Source organism: Peromyscus leucopus, chromosome 4 (genome assembly GCF_004664715.2).
Source record: "Peromyscus leucopus breed LL Stock chromosome 4, UCI_PerLeu_2.1, whole genome shotgun sequence".
NCBI lineage: Eukaryota > Metazoa > Chordata > Mammalia > Rodentia > Cricetidae > Peromyscus > Peromyscus leucopus.
In genome coordinates, this window is record NC_051066.1 from 79,961,727 (window position 1) to 79,980,060 (window position 18,334).

General features: G+C 37.4%; 1 protein-coding gene across 1 annotated transcript in view; it reads left to right on the forward strand.

The window, feature by feature from the left end:
- Positions 1–18,004, forward strand: part of Ccdc73 (coiled-coil domain containing 73) — a 94,453-nt gene extending 76,449 nt beyond the window's left edge. Inside the window, 7 exon segments of the mRNA XM_028877886.2 lie at positions 2,956–3,066; positions 5,369–5,503; positions 8,811–9,000; positions 9,993–11,465; positions 13,530–13,581; positions 13,583–13,661; positions 17,585–18,004. Coding sequence (XP_028733719.1) covers positions 2,956–3,066; positions 5,369–5,503; positions 8,811–9,000; positions 9,993–11,465; positions 13,530–13,581; positions 13,583–13,661; positions 17,585–17,806 — 2,262 coding nt within the window. The 3' untranslated portion in view covers positions 17,807–18,004.
- The last annotated feature ends 330 nt before the right edge of the window (positions 18,005–18,334 follow it).

Genomic DNA, 18,334 nt, shown 5'->3' on the forward strand with positions numbered 1-18,334 from the left:
GGTATCCACACCCGTGGTCATTCCATACCCTATGCAGCCCTGCTGAATAGAGCGAGCTCAGATTCTCGGACCCTCAGTAAGTTCTCACTAGATAGCCTCTGTGGGTCTCTACGCCCTACCTGGTTGGTGCTCCAGTTTAATGAGAGATGCTGTTTCAAGAAAGGCTCCTGAGGAATGATGATGCCTGAAGTGGACCTCTGGTCTCTCTGTGCGCACGTGTGCACAAGGTAAGAAGATGTAAATGGGAGAAAAAATTCGGGAATCAGTCTAAGGAGTCGAGGATGTTTCAGAGAAAGAGAGAACCAAGAAAATGGAAGGAGAAAGAATGGGCAAAGAAACAATACAGAAAGCTTCACAGGCCTGAGGGGCATGAGTTCATTTTACCTAATATCAGTTCGTATCATTGTAAAATATACATTGCACATAAAAAGATGATTCTAAAAACTGCAGAAAAGTATGGAATGCAAAGAATTAGGAATGAGAATAACATGTCAGCCTTGACTTTCTCATTGGCAAAACTGGACAGTAGAAAAAAATGTAATTTGTGTCTGCAGAGGTTGGGAAGAAATCACCATCCAGAGTTGTGCTACACTCATCTAACCTAATTTCTCAGTAGACATGGAGGATCCCAGAAACCATTACCATCCACGCCTGCTTTACCATGACAGCAGTTTGTTGTGCCCTGAAAAGGATGTAAAGGTAGAAAGGGAACCATGGATCTAGGAAACAGGAGACTGCAGGAGTGGAGGGAATCCTCACTTATAACCTGGCTTGTGCAGTCAACTGAGAATAATAAATCAAGTCATAATGGAAGAATAGAAGGGCTCCAAAGAACTGCAACCAAATACCTGAAGGAGACGGTCATTTTTAGATAGAGTATGAACCGGGAGCAATTGATTGACACACCTAATATATACTGTTTCAAGAACGTGATGCTATTAGTCATTTATTGTTAACAGAATAGAGATTGTGGTATGTTCTCTCATTTCTTTCCTAAACTTTGATGTACTTTCTAAAATAGAGTATGCTGTCCATATAAATAAATACGGTAAAAATACATATTAGAATGTTAAAATACTAAGCACCTATTAATTATACAACACTGTAAATATTTAGAAACTGCCCTATCATTATATGTAACCATGGATTAAGGAAATGTGTCTTATGTGAAATGTTCACATTATTCTGAAATAGAGCAATCAAAATAGGTATTTATAGCTACAGTTTTCCTGCCTTGCCCACAGTCAGGACAAATCTTTGTCACCCTCCAGTCCCACAGCCGCTCAAACCCAACCAAGTAAACACAGAGACTTATATTGCTTACAAACTGTATGGCCGTGGCAGGCTTCTTGCTAACTGTTCTTATATCTTAAAGTAACCCATTTCTAGAAATCTATACCTTGCCACGTGGCTCGTGGCTTACCAGCATCTTCACATGCTTCTTGTGCTGGCGGCATCTGGCAGTCAGTCCTTCTGCCTTCCTGTCCTTTTATTTCTCCTTTCTGTTAGTCCCGCCTATCCTTCCTGCCTAGCCACAGCCGATCAGGTTTTATTTATTGATCAATCAGAACAACTTGACATACAGACCATCCCCCAGCACAGCCAAGTGCAGACCATCTCAAACACCTGCACTCAGGCCCATGGTCCTAATCATCCTCTATGCGGACCTGCTGGGTAACGCCACAAAGAACCCAAGAAGGGCTCCCACAGGACATACAGAACATCCCACAGCAGGTATTCATTTAGGTGTTTCAAAGTGTATCGCTTCTAGGGAGACAGAGGAGAATGTTCTTTTCACAAGTTGCAAAATGCTTTTTATTAGATGTGTTGTCATAATTTCACAGACATATTTACACATTGATATTCTAGATATAACTGAGAACTCCTTAAATAGAATGATCTTAAGACTTTTTAAATGAGATGAATTTATATTTAGTAGTATGGGAAGTATTACCATTATAAAAGTTTACCTTTTAGAAAAGCAAATTACAGAGCAGTAAGTATGTGTGATGAGGTTCTCAGCTATATGTAAAAGATACTTTGTCTGATTTTCCTGCTGTGAGTATTCTCTGATGACAGAAACTTGTAAAGTGCTAACTTTGGGGAGGAGGACTCACAGGTCACTTGCACCTTCCCTTTTATATTGTTTTGTGTAGCTGGAAATTTTTACTGAGTATACATAGCTTTATAAATGATAATAGATGATCTTAAAATTCTAGATGCGTTAGATATTTAGATTTTTTTGTTTTCAGTTTGCTTAAATTACAGATAGTAAAGAGACATAATATTATTTGTGATAGTGATTCATAGTTCTAAAATTCTAGTCTTAGAAACACTTGACAATATTTTTATTTTTATTAATTTTTTAATTTTTTAAAAAGTATTCTTTGTGGCTTTCACATCATGTATGTTTTTACTTTTTTAATTTTTGGGTTTTTTTTTTTTTTGAGAGAGTGGGATAGGGTGATTCTATTATACTAGTTCAATGAAGTAACTAAGTGATGTGTTAAATAAGTTAGGCTAAGTATAATTTGAAATTGGAGATTTTTAAAGTGTTTCTAGCCAGTTAATTTCTAAAATAAACAGGTAAAAACGTCTTATGGTAGTTAAAATTTTTAGTAGGTTAGGCTGGATTATGCTACATTTCATGCTTTTCAATGCTGTACTTTATATTACTTTTTCTGGACATTAAAACTTATGCAGTGAAACTGAATAATGGCAATGTTTTTATACCCTTTTATAGCCATTTCTTCATCACAGCCTCCCCTATTTCCTGTTAGCTAAATTCTGAGCACCTTCCTGTTAATTTATGAAAATTATTGTTGAGGTAGCACATTATTGCTGATCTGTATGGCACTTTCAGCATGTTCCACGCAAAGGTCTGAGCAACATAAAACACATCAAAATTCATTAATGTGGTATTGATTATTTTTTGGATAATTAATTTTATTACAGACCCTTGAAAGAGATAATGAGCTGCAAAGGGAGAAGGTAAAAGAAAATGAAGAAAAGTTCCTTAATCTTCAGAATGAGCATGAGGAAGAACTAGGAACTTGGAAGAGACGTGTAGGTTTATTAAATTTAAAATAGTAAAGTATTCTAAACAGCTATAGACATTTAAAATAACTATTAAGTGCTAAGAAAATATTACAAAATTGATAAGTCAGACACATTTTCTTCTTGCACTCATATTTCTGCCGAAGTGAGTGTATTTTTAAAAATTAAATTTAATAAAATTCCCTCTGGTGTTTTCAGGCATAGACAACTATATGTATATGTGTTTATATACATGTATAAAGCATATATGACTGTATAGAATAGCTATTAATATGTTCTTAGAAAAATTAATTTGCATTTAAATAAAATGATTCAGTGTATCTTAGTGAACCAGACTCATATGAAAACTATTGGTAGCTGGGCAAGGTTGCTGTCGTCAGTATTTTTTGAGATGTGTCAGAACCTTGTTGGAACATGTATGCAGTCGTTGAGTTCTCTTGGACTAATATTTTATTATGAGATATGTTGTACAAAGCTACTTCCTTTAAGTAATATTTTTCTTTTACACTAAATGTTAATTTTGATAAAATATGTAAAACAATTGTAGAAAATGAATAAATTCAAGTTGTAGAGCAAAATTTTACTTCAAAGACTGATGGATCACAAAATTGGATTTTCTATCTTAGTACCAATTTTCATTGCCTAAAGGAATTAAGGTAATTGTCTCAAGCTATGGCATATGAAAAATATGGCTTTAATCACTCTTTAAAAAAAGAATTAACACAGTAGAAAGTCACTATGAGTTTATGGAACTATATTTTAGAAATATATGATTCCATTTTAGACTATTAATTATACCATTTCTTTTATTATACTAATGTATATGTGAATATAAGTTTTATAACATTTTCTATAAATGATTTTATTTGATTTCTGATATAAAAACCCAATTTATTTGTAGTTAATAAGTTTTTCTAATTCAGACTTTCAAGAGATCAACTTGGTCATTGATGGTTTTGATATGCCTTATTCAAATCTAAGGAAAATATTTCGCACTTACATCACAATACTAAATTTGGTTAAGAATCTCCACTAGGAAAATGTCATCAAAGCAACAAGTCTTAACTTCAGTTGGTCTGCTTTGCATCCCATACCTTCCTTCTCCCACGGTCTTTAAAAGGCTGTGAAGTGGTGCTGTGAGGACGGGGAAGTTGGGGAGTGGAAAGGAGCTGCAACATAAAAAGAGCACCCTTGCTGCACACACTGGCCACTGGGTATACACGTATATATCTGGAGATGGCTTCCACTGCCTGTGCAGCTACGCACAGCAGACTAACCTTCATTTTCTCTTCTGAGAACACAACAGTGACCATCTGCCCAGGGCAAAAGAGTAATTAAGAATAAAGGAAGTGGGGCTGGAGAAATAACATTATCTGTTTAGAGTCCTCTTGCAGGTTTAGTTCCCAGCACCCACATTGGGAGGCTAACCACTGGGGTTTCTGATGCCCAGTTCTGGCCTCTATGAACATACACGCATGTGTACAAGTACACATACAAACAGCTAAATAATACATTTCTTTTTTTTTTTTTAAAAAAAAAAGAAAATGCATCTTTATTGGTAAGTTTAAATAAAAGTTTAAATAAAATAGTCTTATAAGATTTTTAGATTATGCAATCATAAACTATCATAAAGAACATATCATAAACTATCATGATCATGAATCAAAACTATAATAAACTAAGCAGAATATAGTTGAATAAGAAAAAAACCACTTTGGTTTTGTAAGAATTTTCTTAAATGGAGATCAGATCTCTATAGTCTGTGTGTCTGTTTGTAATCACATGTGAAGTTTCTATGGAAGAGCATCCCCTCAAGAAAGCAATTGTGAGCTGCACAGGCAGCGGAAGCCCAGTTTCCAGCTGGAAACATGAGACTCAGTGCCAGTGTCTGTTGTTACACTTAGAGTTCTGCACCTCCAGCTAGTTCAGCTAAACTCTGCACATCCAGTGTGCAGCGATGAAATCAAAATCATACAGGTGGAACTTTTGTAGGATTTTTATGACTAAGTAAAATCCTTTTTTTTTTTTAATAAGAAAATATTTAGGGGCATAGGCCCTAGGTTCAATTTTGGATTGCAGTCCTGACTACTACTTTCTGTCTGCACTAACTTGGTCAAGTTACTTAATCTAAGGCTCACATTTCTTAAAGAGTATGAATATACAATCATGTTTGTTAAACACTCATCACTATTACAATGTTACTTCTTAATGCAAGTAGTTAATGTTGTTATTATTTTTACTATTTTATGAAACATTTATGTTTTCAGGTAAAATGTATGCACTTGTTCATTTTGGCTTAATTTTATTCTAGGTTGAAGAACTTAGTGGAGAAATGAATGATGTTAAAAGTGAGTTGTCATTACTCAAGGAAACTCATGTTAAATTGCAAGAACATTACAAGAAATTATATGATCAGAAAAAAAATGAAGAATGCAAGAAGTTTCAGGTAAAATTTAAATATGTTTTGGGTTATTAACATATTATTAATTTATTATTAACATAATAGTTATTAACTGTTAAATTAGGACCATCACTGGTAATTATTTTTCCATTTTATATTTTAAGTTGCTCAGTTTTTAACAGGTTAGTTATAACCATGTTGATTGTCATACATTTTTATTTGGCTTATGTGTGGAGTTTAACATAAGGTTCAAGAGTCCCTTGGATTTAGATTTTGAATTATCCCAGGGCCACATTGTTGAAAACCCTGTTCTTGCCCAGTATAGTGTTTTACACCTTTAATCCCAGCATTCGTGGGGCAGAGGCAGGTGAATCTCTCTGAGTTCAAGGCCAGCCTGGTCTACATACCAAGTTCCAGAATAGCCAGGATTACATAGAGAGACCCTGTCTCACAAAAACAAAACAAAACAAACAAACAAAAGGAAGGAAGGAAGGAAGGAAGGAAGGAAGGAAGGAAGGAAGGAAACACTGTTGCTATTCCTCCCACTGTAGCTTGAGACTTCCTTTGAAATATGTGGGTCTAATTCAGACTCTGTTGTGTTGACCCTGTATTTATTAGACATATAAATTGATGCCAATAGCACAGTGTCTATATTAGTGCAGCTCTTTTTTGGGGGGAAGAGGTTTCCAGACAGGGTTTCTCTGTGTAGCTTTGCACCTTTCCTGGAACTCACTTGGTAGCCCAGGCTGGCCTCGAACTCACAGAGATCCACCTGACTCTGCCTCTCGAGTGTTGGGATTAAAGGCGTGGGAGAATTCTCTTTCAGAAATTGATAAATTGATAAATTCTGAAAGTGAAATGGAAATGTAAGAAATCTACAACAGCAAAAAGTAACTGAAAAACAAATTCTTACATTCTTACATTTCCATTTCACTTTCAGAATTTATCAATTTCTGAAAGAGAATTCTCCTCTATTTCTATTGAGATTGTGTTAGTTTTTCTCAGTTTGATGCAAACTAGAATCACTCAGGAAGAGGAATGCTCCGTTGAAGAACTACCTCCATTGGAAGCCCGTGCTCATGTCTTGATTAATGATTGAGGAGGGGGACAGCCCCATGTTGGCAGTGCAAGCCCTGGGCAGGTAGTCCTGGGTTGCATAAGAAAGGCAGCTGAGGAAGCAAGCCTGTCCTTTTCTGTCCAGCCAGTCAGTTCCCAAATAATGACAGAGACTTCTGATTAGTTAGGAAAGCTCAGCCTATAGCTGGGGCTTGTTCCTAAGTAGCTCTTACAACTTAAATTAACCCACTTATATTAATCTACTTCTATCACATGACATTATCTCTCTTCCATCTTGCACTTCCTGTCTCCTGGAGTCTCCTACATGCCTAGATTCTTCCTCTTTTCTTTCTCTGCCCAGAAATCTCACCTATACCTCCAGATTATCTATTGGCTGTTTAGCTTTTTGTTACAACAATCACAGCAATACTATCTTGACACAGTGTACGGATATTCCACAACACAAGCCAGTAAGCATTCCTTGAAGGTCTCTACTTCAATTCTTGTTATGTGGTTCCTTCCTTGAATTTCTGCCTTGATTTCCTTCAGAATGGGCTGTGACCTGGGATTTGTATGGTGACATAAACATTTTCTTCTCTGAGTTAGTTTTGGCCAATGTTTTATCATAGCAGCAGAGATGCAAAGGACGACACTGACTGTTTTTCTTAGACTGTTGTCATGGGATGCTTCCTTGATATTTTCTTAGTTGAATTCATTGGTACATGGAGAAGCTGGTGGGTTTTCTGTGTTGATTTTGCCCTACTTTGGTGTTTTTCTCAGTATAGGCTTATATCATCTACAAGCAGGGATAATTTAACTTCTTCCTTTCCTATTTATATCCCACCCTTGCCTTATTGCATTATTAGAGGATATGTTTGCAGTTTTCCCCTCATTGAGTATCATGCTGACTATACAGCCTCTTTTATTATGTTCAGCTGTAGGATATTGATTGTTCCCCAAAAGCCCTTTTCTATTTACATAGATAATCCTATGATTTTTATCCTCAACTGGGATGTGGAAACCAGCTCTCACATTTTCCCCAGGGTACTCTTGAGGAGAGGGGCATAAGAAACATTAGATAGAAATATAGTAGGGAGAGAGACAGATAGAAACACAGGATAGCTTTGGGAGGGCCTGGATCAATATCCACCAGCCCCTTCTGGCTCTTCTAAAGGGCTTTTTATAGGAATGCCAAGGGGTGGAGCAAAACACACACACACACACACACACACACACACACACACACACACCTACCTTCCAATCATCTGGTAACCATGCATGTGGTCAAGCAATCCTCTAATGCAGCCCTGCTGGGTAAAGCAAGCTCAGATCTCGCTAGGAAACCTGTGTGAGCCTCCACACTGGGATATGTTTATTGGTTGTGTATGTTGAAACATTCTTTTTTTTTTTATTTTAAAATTTATCTAAAAGGACTTTTTATAATATGCCAAGGGGAGAGGCAAAAGACCTTCCCCTTGCAAGATCAAAGCACATTGTACAGCCAGGTGTAGACTCTTCCAAACACCTGGTAACCACGCCCGTGGTTAAATCATCCCCTTATGCATCCCTGCTGGGTAAAGCAAGCTCAGATTCTCTGACCCTGAGTAAGTTCTCACTAGAAAACCTCTAAGTCTCCCACAGTTTCCGAGCTTCATCACTTTGTGTAGCCCCTACTAGAACTCTGTTCCTTTTCGTTGTGAAATAGCATTCCATCAGACGAATATGCCAAGTTCTGTTCATTTGTTGATGGCATAGGATTATTCCCACCCTCCGGCTGTTGTGAATAATGCTGCTCTAAGTAATGAATCTCTGAGGCTCTGTTGTTGGTCAGAGAGTAGTATCTGTGCTTGTGAGGAAAGCTGAAGAGTAGCGTGGAATAGCTAGGGCACATGGTAATTAGTTAGGTTTTTAACTTGAGAATTTTACCTTAAAGCAAAACCAAGGGGGGGGGGGAGCTTTTAGAGTCAGACGGAGGAGGAGCACGCCTTTAATCCCTGCACTCCTGGTTTGTTTTCTGTCTTACAGGTGTATTAAAGGCTACTTAAACAATTTGCCTGGCCCAAGTAAATCCTCCCCCTAACTTGCCTGCCTGTGTGGTATAATAATGTGATAGACATGTTTGAAAACATACTGAGCTCTCCAGTTTGTTTAAATTTGAGACAGTACACAGGGAACTTCAAAAGTCATTTGATTTTTAAATAGAAATTACTGAATAGTTGAACTAAAATCCACTTTTATCAGCAAAGTTTGCTCAAATATTTAACACATTCAAACAATCTTTTTCTATTTTATACAGAATATTCCAGAACTAAATAATGAAAATAGTGACAAACTACCCAATAAAAAATCAGAAGACACCAGCACACAAAAATACAATACTGGTCAAGAAATATGGGGAAAAAATACAAAGAGTTTTTGTTCAGATCCTGATTACTACAGAGAAAAGAAAAAAATGGAAGACCTACCTGTAGAAGAAATTGCAGAAGGTAACCTTAAACTACATTGATAAAGTCCCATGGTGGGACTCTCTGGCATTTAGGGGGTTGTCAGTTACAGCTTTGCTTACGGACCTTCCGGTATAGTTGGGAAACACCTCTTCACCTGTGTGTAAACAAGCATTCTGCAAATGAGTCTTTACCAGTGTCTTTGCAGAGAGCATTCTCTGGGTCAGCAGCACACTTCTGGTGAGCAGGTCACAGCATTTCTCTTGGTTCAGATGCCTAGAGTAAGCACTGAGATGATTCTAATTTCTGCACTACGAAGAACAGCTTACCGTGGCAGTGACTGAGGTGTTCTACTGAGGGTGAATAGCCACTTGGTGGAGATGTTGGACTAATACAGCCCTTTAAGACCTGAAATTTATGCTCTAAGTTATTTTAACTGTACTTATGATTTGATATCTATAGTTAAAGCAAAGATGAATAAAATTGTCTTAAGTAGACATTCTGTGAATTGTCCCAAAATTATTCCACAATTTAAAAATACTTACAGGGTATTTTTAAACAACAACAAAAAATGATGATTGTCAAACATAAACAAGCTAACTATCAACTTCTGAATGTTAAACCTGGTTGTAATGGAGGTGAGGATATACATTAATTTTTATCAGTTATGTGTTCATATAGGATTGTAGTTTGTGCCCTTAAGGAAACTACAGGAAAAGTAAAAACCATTGTGTAAGTACTTTATGCTGCTTACCCCACTGGGTAATACTTCACGCTTCTTGCCTTTTTAAACCTAAGTGATGTTGCTATTGTGAACTAAAAAGTTTCAGGGCAGAGTCAAGAATTTAACATCCAAATATATACTTGCTTTAGTATAGGAACTCAAAATTTGAATAAAAGTGATGTCATCTTTGTATGATTAATGTCCAGTAGACCATTTAAGGCTAAATATGTCTTCACCAAATGTAGGTCACACAAGTTATAAACAGGCTTTACTGAAACAATAACATTTTGCTGTGTCCTCTTCATGACAGATTTACAGCCTTTTGAAATTAGTGCCAAAAGCAAAACTGCTACTGTGGTATCTCAAGATGGACACCAAAGTGGAATGTCCCCAAGCAGAGCCCTTTGCCTAGATAAAGATGTAACTGATCAGGAACAAACCTTGGCTGTTACTGACTATAGAAAATCAGTTACTGTAGAAGTAAAAGACAAGGTGTGCTTGGAGAAAGACAATGGATGTTCCGAATTTAAATCCCCGAACAATTTCTTTTTAGTGGTAGATGAACCACTAGAAACAGAGAAGATATGCCTAGAAGGAATTGATGGATCAGGCCTTCTCCACAGTGGTGTAGATGTACCTCTGGAGACTCGAAGTAACAAAACACCCCTTAATGGCATTTCAAATGAGATGGCCCACAAAAGAAACTGGAACACAGATGTTTCTGAAAGCAAGCCATTCAAACAGCAATTCAAATTGCTTCCAGCAGATCTGGAAAATGCTACAGAGAAGGAAATTACAAATCATGACCAAACCAAAGCAGGATTAGATTCATATCTAGATATAAAACTAAATCTTGATGAGCGTAAGAAACATGGCTCACAGGATTCAAGTAATGTTATGTTAGATGATACGTACCGAAAAATAAAGCAAAGCTTAGGTGAAGAGAGTGAGTGCAGCATAGTACCCTTTTCATGTCATCAGCAAGCTCATAAGGCTGCCCAGAAGCCTGAAGCAACTGTCGCCTATGCTATGGGGATCGGCCCGCCCTGTCCATCTGCTGTCTCTGCCGATACTTTCAAAGGACTTAAGAATTCAGAAAACAGTACTAATACTATGTCAACACTGGTGAAGTCTGCCTCAAGTCCTGCAGAAAGAACTATAAGGAAAACTATGAATAACATACAAAACAGTCCATTTAAGAACCATTTGGGATCTTCAGAAAGCAGTGTGATCATCTCAAACTTCCAGGTCAACCAAGGGGACAATCATGCTTCACAAGCCAAAGATTTCAAATCTGTAGTTCCCATGACAACTTCCACAGAAAAACAGCTTTCCAGTGAGAATCAGATAACTGAAACTACAAAAAGTGGTCTCTTTTCCTTGGAGGATGTTAAGGAAAGACAGTGCATGTTGCTAAATAATAGAGAGAAAGCAGAGGCATTACATGACATCTTGTCAGAAGGAACATTCAGTGAAGGTCAGTTGGAAGAATCACATTTGTCTCATGTAACACCATCTGCAGATTCAGTAAACTCAAGTGCAAGGTCAGCCTTTGATCTTCCCACTCCAGATAAAAAACTCAAGAAAAGTCCAGGATATATGAAGTTTGTAGCCCCCAGTCCTTGGTCAAAAATAAATCAAATTAAAACAGTGGGTACTTCACCTTCCAGCTTTCCTTTGTTGCTGAAGGAGAGACCAGTAGGTCCAGAAAGCAAAGTGATTACTCAAGTGACTTTTTGTGAAAATGTTGGTCTGGATGACACCAGAAAAAATATTGAGCCAGGTAAGAAAACATGACCACACTTGAATTCTTTTTTTTTTTTTTTTCTATTACTTAACTATTCTGGACAAAGAGTCTCCAGATTTGTTTAAAGTGAAAAAGAATATACGTGTGTGTTTGTGTGTATAAAATCTACCTAAGCATAATATAGTATACACATAAATAGAATGTTTTATTTAGATGAGTTATTTTTAACCTAAGTCTCAGTAGTAGTATCAGTCTGTCACCAGTCACATTTAGAAGTATTTTTCATCGTCAAAGTGCGGCACCACCACCAACAGGTCTAGGAATAACTTCCTAGTCAGTCAGTCTTTCTCTCTAAGTAAATTGGTCTTTTCTCTCTCCCTGATTCTCCTTTTGTACCTGTTCTTTCACCAGCACCACAAATTCAACTTGTTCTTCATTTTATTGGCAAAAGTGGAACAAAGGAATGTATTTCACACCATTGGCTTTTGTTATTATTGCTTGAAGCACTTAACCCATTAATGAGTAGGTACCTATGTTATATTCACATTACTGTAGAGAGTAGATGGGTTATTTTCTTCTTAAAGTAGCACATGAATGACAGAATAACTTTTAAAAATAACTCCAGGAAACAAAATAATAACTTGGTGAAACACAGGATTTGGTAGAGAGATGTGGATGTTTGGTGGTAATACATTGAGGTTCATATTCCCTGCTTTTGTTTTAATTTTACTACAGATATTTAAAAATGTACTACATACTGGACTGTGGAGGCAGCTGGTAAAAGCACTTGCCATGTGAAAGGAAGGACCAGTATTTGGTCTTCAGCACCCAAACAGTGGGTGTGTCAGCCCTCTTGAATCACAGCAGGGAAGCAGCCAGGGGGTCCTTGGAGGCAGCTTGCTAGCCAGATTAGCTGAATAGGGCCAGTTTTGGGTTCCACATATAAGGTGGAATGAGTGAGGAAGACATGTGATGTTGGCCTCTGCCATACACATGTACACACATGCAAACATGCATACACATGCAATGTCATACATGCAAAAAATTCCATATGAATAGGTACCATACAGCTGTAAGTTAAATATATCAAAGCGATGGTTAGTGATAGATATGAAGAAAGTATGTTTACTCTGCTAATAGTAATCTCATAGTCAAGGTTGTTGAGGTTAAGGCATTCTTAATATTTCTTGGGCAGTCTTCCTGGCATTGAACTGATCATCTTCCTGCTTTGGTTTCTCTAGAACTGGGGTCAGAGTACTCAGATTACAGATGTATACCACCATGCCTTGCTAACTAGATTTTAAGGGAACTTTGTGGATTTAACACATTGAAGAAATGCAGGTTACAAGGAATGCTTTATGTAGTCTAGACTTAATAGGCTTCGTTCAAAAAGGAAATTGAGAAAAACTTAAGAACAGTAGGGGCTTACAGACAAAGTACAAAATATACCTTGTTTACTTGTACCACTGATGTAGGGAAAAAGAAAAAACACCAAAATACTGTATAGCTTCATTTCCCAAACTGCAGTTTTAATGTTAAGCATAGCTTTAGGGGCTGGTGTAACAGTCATCATTTTCTCGGCACATTTCAGTGGCATGAGAGACATCTAAAAATTCTAAATCTGAAATTGTATTCTCACTAAACTTGTCTTTTAAGACTTACCAGCTCTGTTTTAAGTAATTTTTGCTATTAAGCCCAACAATCCCTTCTGAACAGCCCTTTGTGTCATTTTCTTCAATATAGTTTGTAAATTCTGGTGTTTATTTTGTTTAGTCCTCCCCACTAATCTGAATTTGTAAAATGGTCATTATATAAATATTTGTATGTGTGGGTAATGCAGTGGTAACCAGGAAATGAGAACGTTTTGTATGTTGGTGTTTAAGAAAGTATTTATACCATCTTACCCTTCTTAATGATTTAGGAAACAGCAATAATACAATCTTGTTTTCTGAAATGAAATGCCCAAGAGGAAAGTCTAGGAAATGGTAATATCCAAACTGACAAGGAAATTGTTGGCTTTTAAACACAAAAACATAAGATCAGAAAGTTCAGTCATTAAGAATACAGTCCCGTTGTTGTCATTTCCTGTTTGTCAATCAGATACTACCAGCATTAGCAGAGCTGCTGACACTGTGAGTAACCGGAGTATCCACCAGCCCCAAGGGCCAGCCCCGTGAAGAGAGGAATGCAACTGCAAAGACCTTTTATGATTCTTCTGTTCCCACAGAACATGTAAGTCAATTAAAAATACTGCTGAGCAGACCTCAATGAGCTAATTCTCCAGATATGTGTAGCACTGGATGCATCTGGATACTATAAGCCCTAACTGATCTCCAGAATAATATCAAGAGGGCAACATGGCACCATTTTTCACAATTAAGGCTGATAGAAAACAGCAGGAAAAAGTCACAGTGTATAAATCAAGTAGATACAATCCAGCCTGTTTAGGGGACTGAGGCATCATCTTATGGACTCCTCTCTGTCACCTCAGCTTAGAAATAGTAGATTTGAACATCCAAAAAAAATTATTAATAAGCTATCAGACTGATTAATTTGTATTATTTTTGGAAGTGTATGAAAGGATAAAATCTCCATAATGCAGTGATAAGATGTATACATTAAACAGTACTTGTAGAGATCATATGGCTTCTAGGAGCCCATTCAATGTAAGAAGAGCAACTAACTATAGCTGACAAGTCGTTTGGTTAAAGTTCTTTATATCTTAGTGTATAGCACTTTACCCAACAAGCCTGTTGTTCAGTCTTTACACAAAACAAAACAAATCCTGTCCAGTCTGGTGTGACTGATAAAGGTAAGCAATGCCACTCACAACACTACCATAGCAACACACTCTGCAGATCTTGAGCAGTTAGAGGCACTAAACAGTCCCTTCACACTACAAGCTTCATTCTAACATCCGTAACAGTTTTCAGCCATGTAGCTCATTTCCTTTTTTAAATGGGAGAAACCTCAAATAAAACACAATTCTTCTCACAGTAGTGAACTTGGCATGAGGAAGCCTAACTTCTCAACTAGCTAAGTCATAATCAAAGTAGAAAGCAAGCTTTGGTCAGAGCTAGACACTACGACGTGAGGCCAGATCTTAACGTAGTCTGCCTAGCCTCCCTTCCAGCATTTTAAGGGTCCAACAGAAATGTCATATCCCTTGAAAACCCATTTTTGTAGTTAATCTCTTAAGTTCTTTGTGTCTGATACCTAATGTCCTCCCTGCAGTTAATGTTTCTCAGGATCTGCATTTATAGATTTTATAATTTTCAAAGAAACATGTTTATCACACATCCTGTAAATACTTTTTTTTTCTATTTTACAGATGAAATAACACAAATGTGAAATATTTTTCCAAAAGCATTTAGATATAATTCTCTATGGTGGACATGCCCTAGCTCAGTCCAATGTTGTTTTTCTCAATTTTTCATAACAAAAAAGGTTTGGTTTATTGGAGCATGTCAATCAAACTTCTGTGTAAAGTGGTATACTAAACGTCATTATCCCTCTAAACTTATTATCAGTTATCACATAACATAGGAAAAAAAATCAGAGGTAGATCTTCTGGAACAAACCACAGCTTTTAGAATACACCTCCCTTAAAGGGTAAGAAAAATGGTATAGGAGCAAGGCCACGCTCACACCTTTATAAAGCCTGTAGATCACGACAATCTGGCCTGCAAAGTCAAAGCACTTACCTGGTGCTTTACAGAAAGTTCACCAATCTGTCATACATGAAGGTGATATGATAAGGACTAACAGCCATTCAATTACTAACAGTAATTCAATTTTCACTATATTTCTGTTTCCCTCACCAGTTCTGTACATTTAGGTGTCAGTCCAGTTTCCCCACGGCTACAGAGGGGTGCTCTGTACTTGTTCTGAGTTAGGTCAAGTGTCTGCTGCAATCTTAACTGTATTCAGAAGTGAAGACGGCAAGGGCCCCGAATAAGCAAAGCTATTGACTTTTTGTGGCAAGTTAGGGGAAATACACGAGGTGGAAAGAGGAAGCGGAAGTGGTGGATTCTAAAGTCAGGAACACGGAAAACTGCCGACATCTGTGACAGCTGGAACTGAAATCACTGCAGTGGGCTGCAGAGGCCATGCTGGCTAAGTCAAATGTGATATGCAGTCAGTCTCCTATCTGTCACTCGGGCCAGTCTCTGGTCCCACCTCTCCCATGTGAGAAGACTTAATGTCTACCCTTTTCTGATCAAGGAAAGTCAAAGAAGTGGGATTTTAGGAAATATTGTGCTTGGATACCAAATGAATCAAGTATTTTGGTGGCAAAATAAGAACACTAAATCATACAGATGCGTCTTACTTTCCTTCAGAGTTAGAGCTGGGTTTGTTCTACTTCCCCCACCCTCAGTAGTAACTGTGTGTGTGTGTGGGGGGGGGGGTCTTTAAGTTTCCAATTTGGGCCTGAGCTACCTATGTTGAACAAACCAGCAGACGTTATCAGATGTATATACTTATATACATTTGAATTCCATGCCAAATTCGAACTTCACCAGATAGTGTCTAAAATCCCTAAGAAGCTAATGGGAAAACCAAGGCCCAGAAAAGTTGAATAGGACTTACTCAGAGCCTTGGTTCCAAACTCTGAGGGGACTAGGGAATGAATTTACACAATATAGCAATTCTCAGAGGAACTTTGGTTAGATTCCAAACACTAAACTCATTTAAAAATTCATTACTCTCCATTAGAATGAAACGTTACCAACATGCCATGCTTACCAAAAGTAGACTTTAATGTCAGGCACCTCAAAGATCCTCACAAGAATCAATGAACAAAAGATAACAGAGCCCACTTTTTGTGACAAATTATCATTTCCTTACAATTTAAGTGGCTTACTCGATACTAAATTATGGGGTATGGAATATGATGGTACTTTTTTTTTTTTTGTTTTTTTTCAAGACAGGGTTTCTCTGTGTATAGCCCTGGCTGTCCCAAAACTCACTCTGTAGACCAGGTTGGCCTCAAATTCACTGATCGCCTGCCCCTGCCTCCTGAGTGCTAGGATTAAAGGCATGTGCCACCACCACCTGTTCCTCTTTATTTCTAAGACCAGAAGGAAGTAACTGTTTCCACTATAAACTACTATGATCTAAATCTTAAAAAGAGCTAAACCTAAGATTTATATAAAAATGTTCACTATTAGATTGAGATCTCAGGATTTTAATGTAAATTATTTTGTATTTACAAAATATACATGTAAATCCCTCACACCAAAAACACAGTAACCATCATCCTAAAGCTATCTAATTTTCTCTTAAAAAAAAAAATTTGGAATCGTATCTGAGGACCAATTTTTTCCCCCATGAAACCACTTCAAATTTATTTGATAGGGATAAAGTGGAAGCAAAGTCAATATTTAACACATGATAGTTAAATCACACATTCATAAAAGGTACTGTTTTTGAAGCTCCTTGCACACTGTTTATGAAAAAAATTCAAGACCCAGGAAAGTCTCACAGGAAAAGCAAGATAGATGATTCTGTAGAATAATCAAGAACATTTAGAAAAAGACTAGCAGCCAATGCCACAATACTGGCATGTCTTCCTGGGTAATGGAATAATAACGATATTTAGTTTCTTCATATTCCTGTTTTCTAGTATTCCATCAGAAAAAATAATCTCTTAAAATGATTAAGTTGTTTTTTGACTCCAGCATTCAGATTTAGTGTAGTGTCTTTGAAGCATGCCTCTTCCACCTCAGTGTTCCCTCCTGCTCTTCTCAACAGTCTCAGGAGCCCGACAGAAAAGACCTTTTGTTTTTAGAGTTGACGTGTTTGAATTTCTAATCTTCTCCCACTTTGACAGAAGTTACCAAACAGACATATTTTGGGAAGGGAGGGTGTGGAAGACAAACTGACAGTTATCTGCATAGTTTTAAATTTATTTCATCATAAGTCCAAGAACTTTCAGACAACACCTGTGGTATCCCTGGGACACACAAGTGTTTGAAGAGCTACTACATAGCCTGAGATTCACATTAGGAGCCACTGCTGCCAAATACCTATGGTAATTCTGAGCCCGCCATGATACAGCTTTATTCTACACTCCTAATTGCAGGGGTTCTGGATTCTCCTTATTGTCATTTGTGTGGTAATACTGTTGGTAAAATAAACATGGTCTTTCCTAGGTGAAAGCAGAGCCTCGGATTTCAACTGTGCAACAAAGCCATTCCCAGGCAAAGGAGGTTACAGACACTCTTGATCTACTTGCCTTTTCTCCTGGAAACACTGACTGGCAGAGCCTTATGATAAACCGACTAACTGAAATTGAAAAGTTACTAAGCTTAGAAAATGACAACCAGCCCAAAAAAAGAAAAGCAGAAGAGATGCTGGAAAAAATAAGTGACTAAATGTTGATCAATGCATTCAATAGTCAAACTGGTGTGCTTGGGTGAAAGACTGTTCATGTACATTTCACAGCTAGCTTCTCCTAGTGTTATGAAGTCCCCATCGTGTATCTGCAGAGCTTGCTGTTAGCATCCAGGCCCCTTAACTTTTATCTCCCTTATATATTTCCTTCAAAGTACTGTTTGTTAGTACCTTTCTTTACAGAAAAATATTATGATTAAGACAAACTGGCCATTTTTGAACATTACTTTATGGTGATATTTTATTTGTATTCAAATGTTATTTGTATGTTAATAAAGTTGCCCAGGGGTCAGAGCTATTAGCAAGCCACAGGAAAGCAGGGCAGTGGTGGCGTACACTTGTAATCCCAGCACTTGGTAGGCAGAGCTAGGTAAGTCTCTGTGTGTTCAGGGATACAGCCAGTATTGGATACACATGCCTTTAATCTCAATACCAATCAATAGAAAACCTGGAGGTCTATACAGACAGGCCGTGATGAGGCGGTCATGTGGTTGGGTTTACAAAAAATG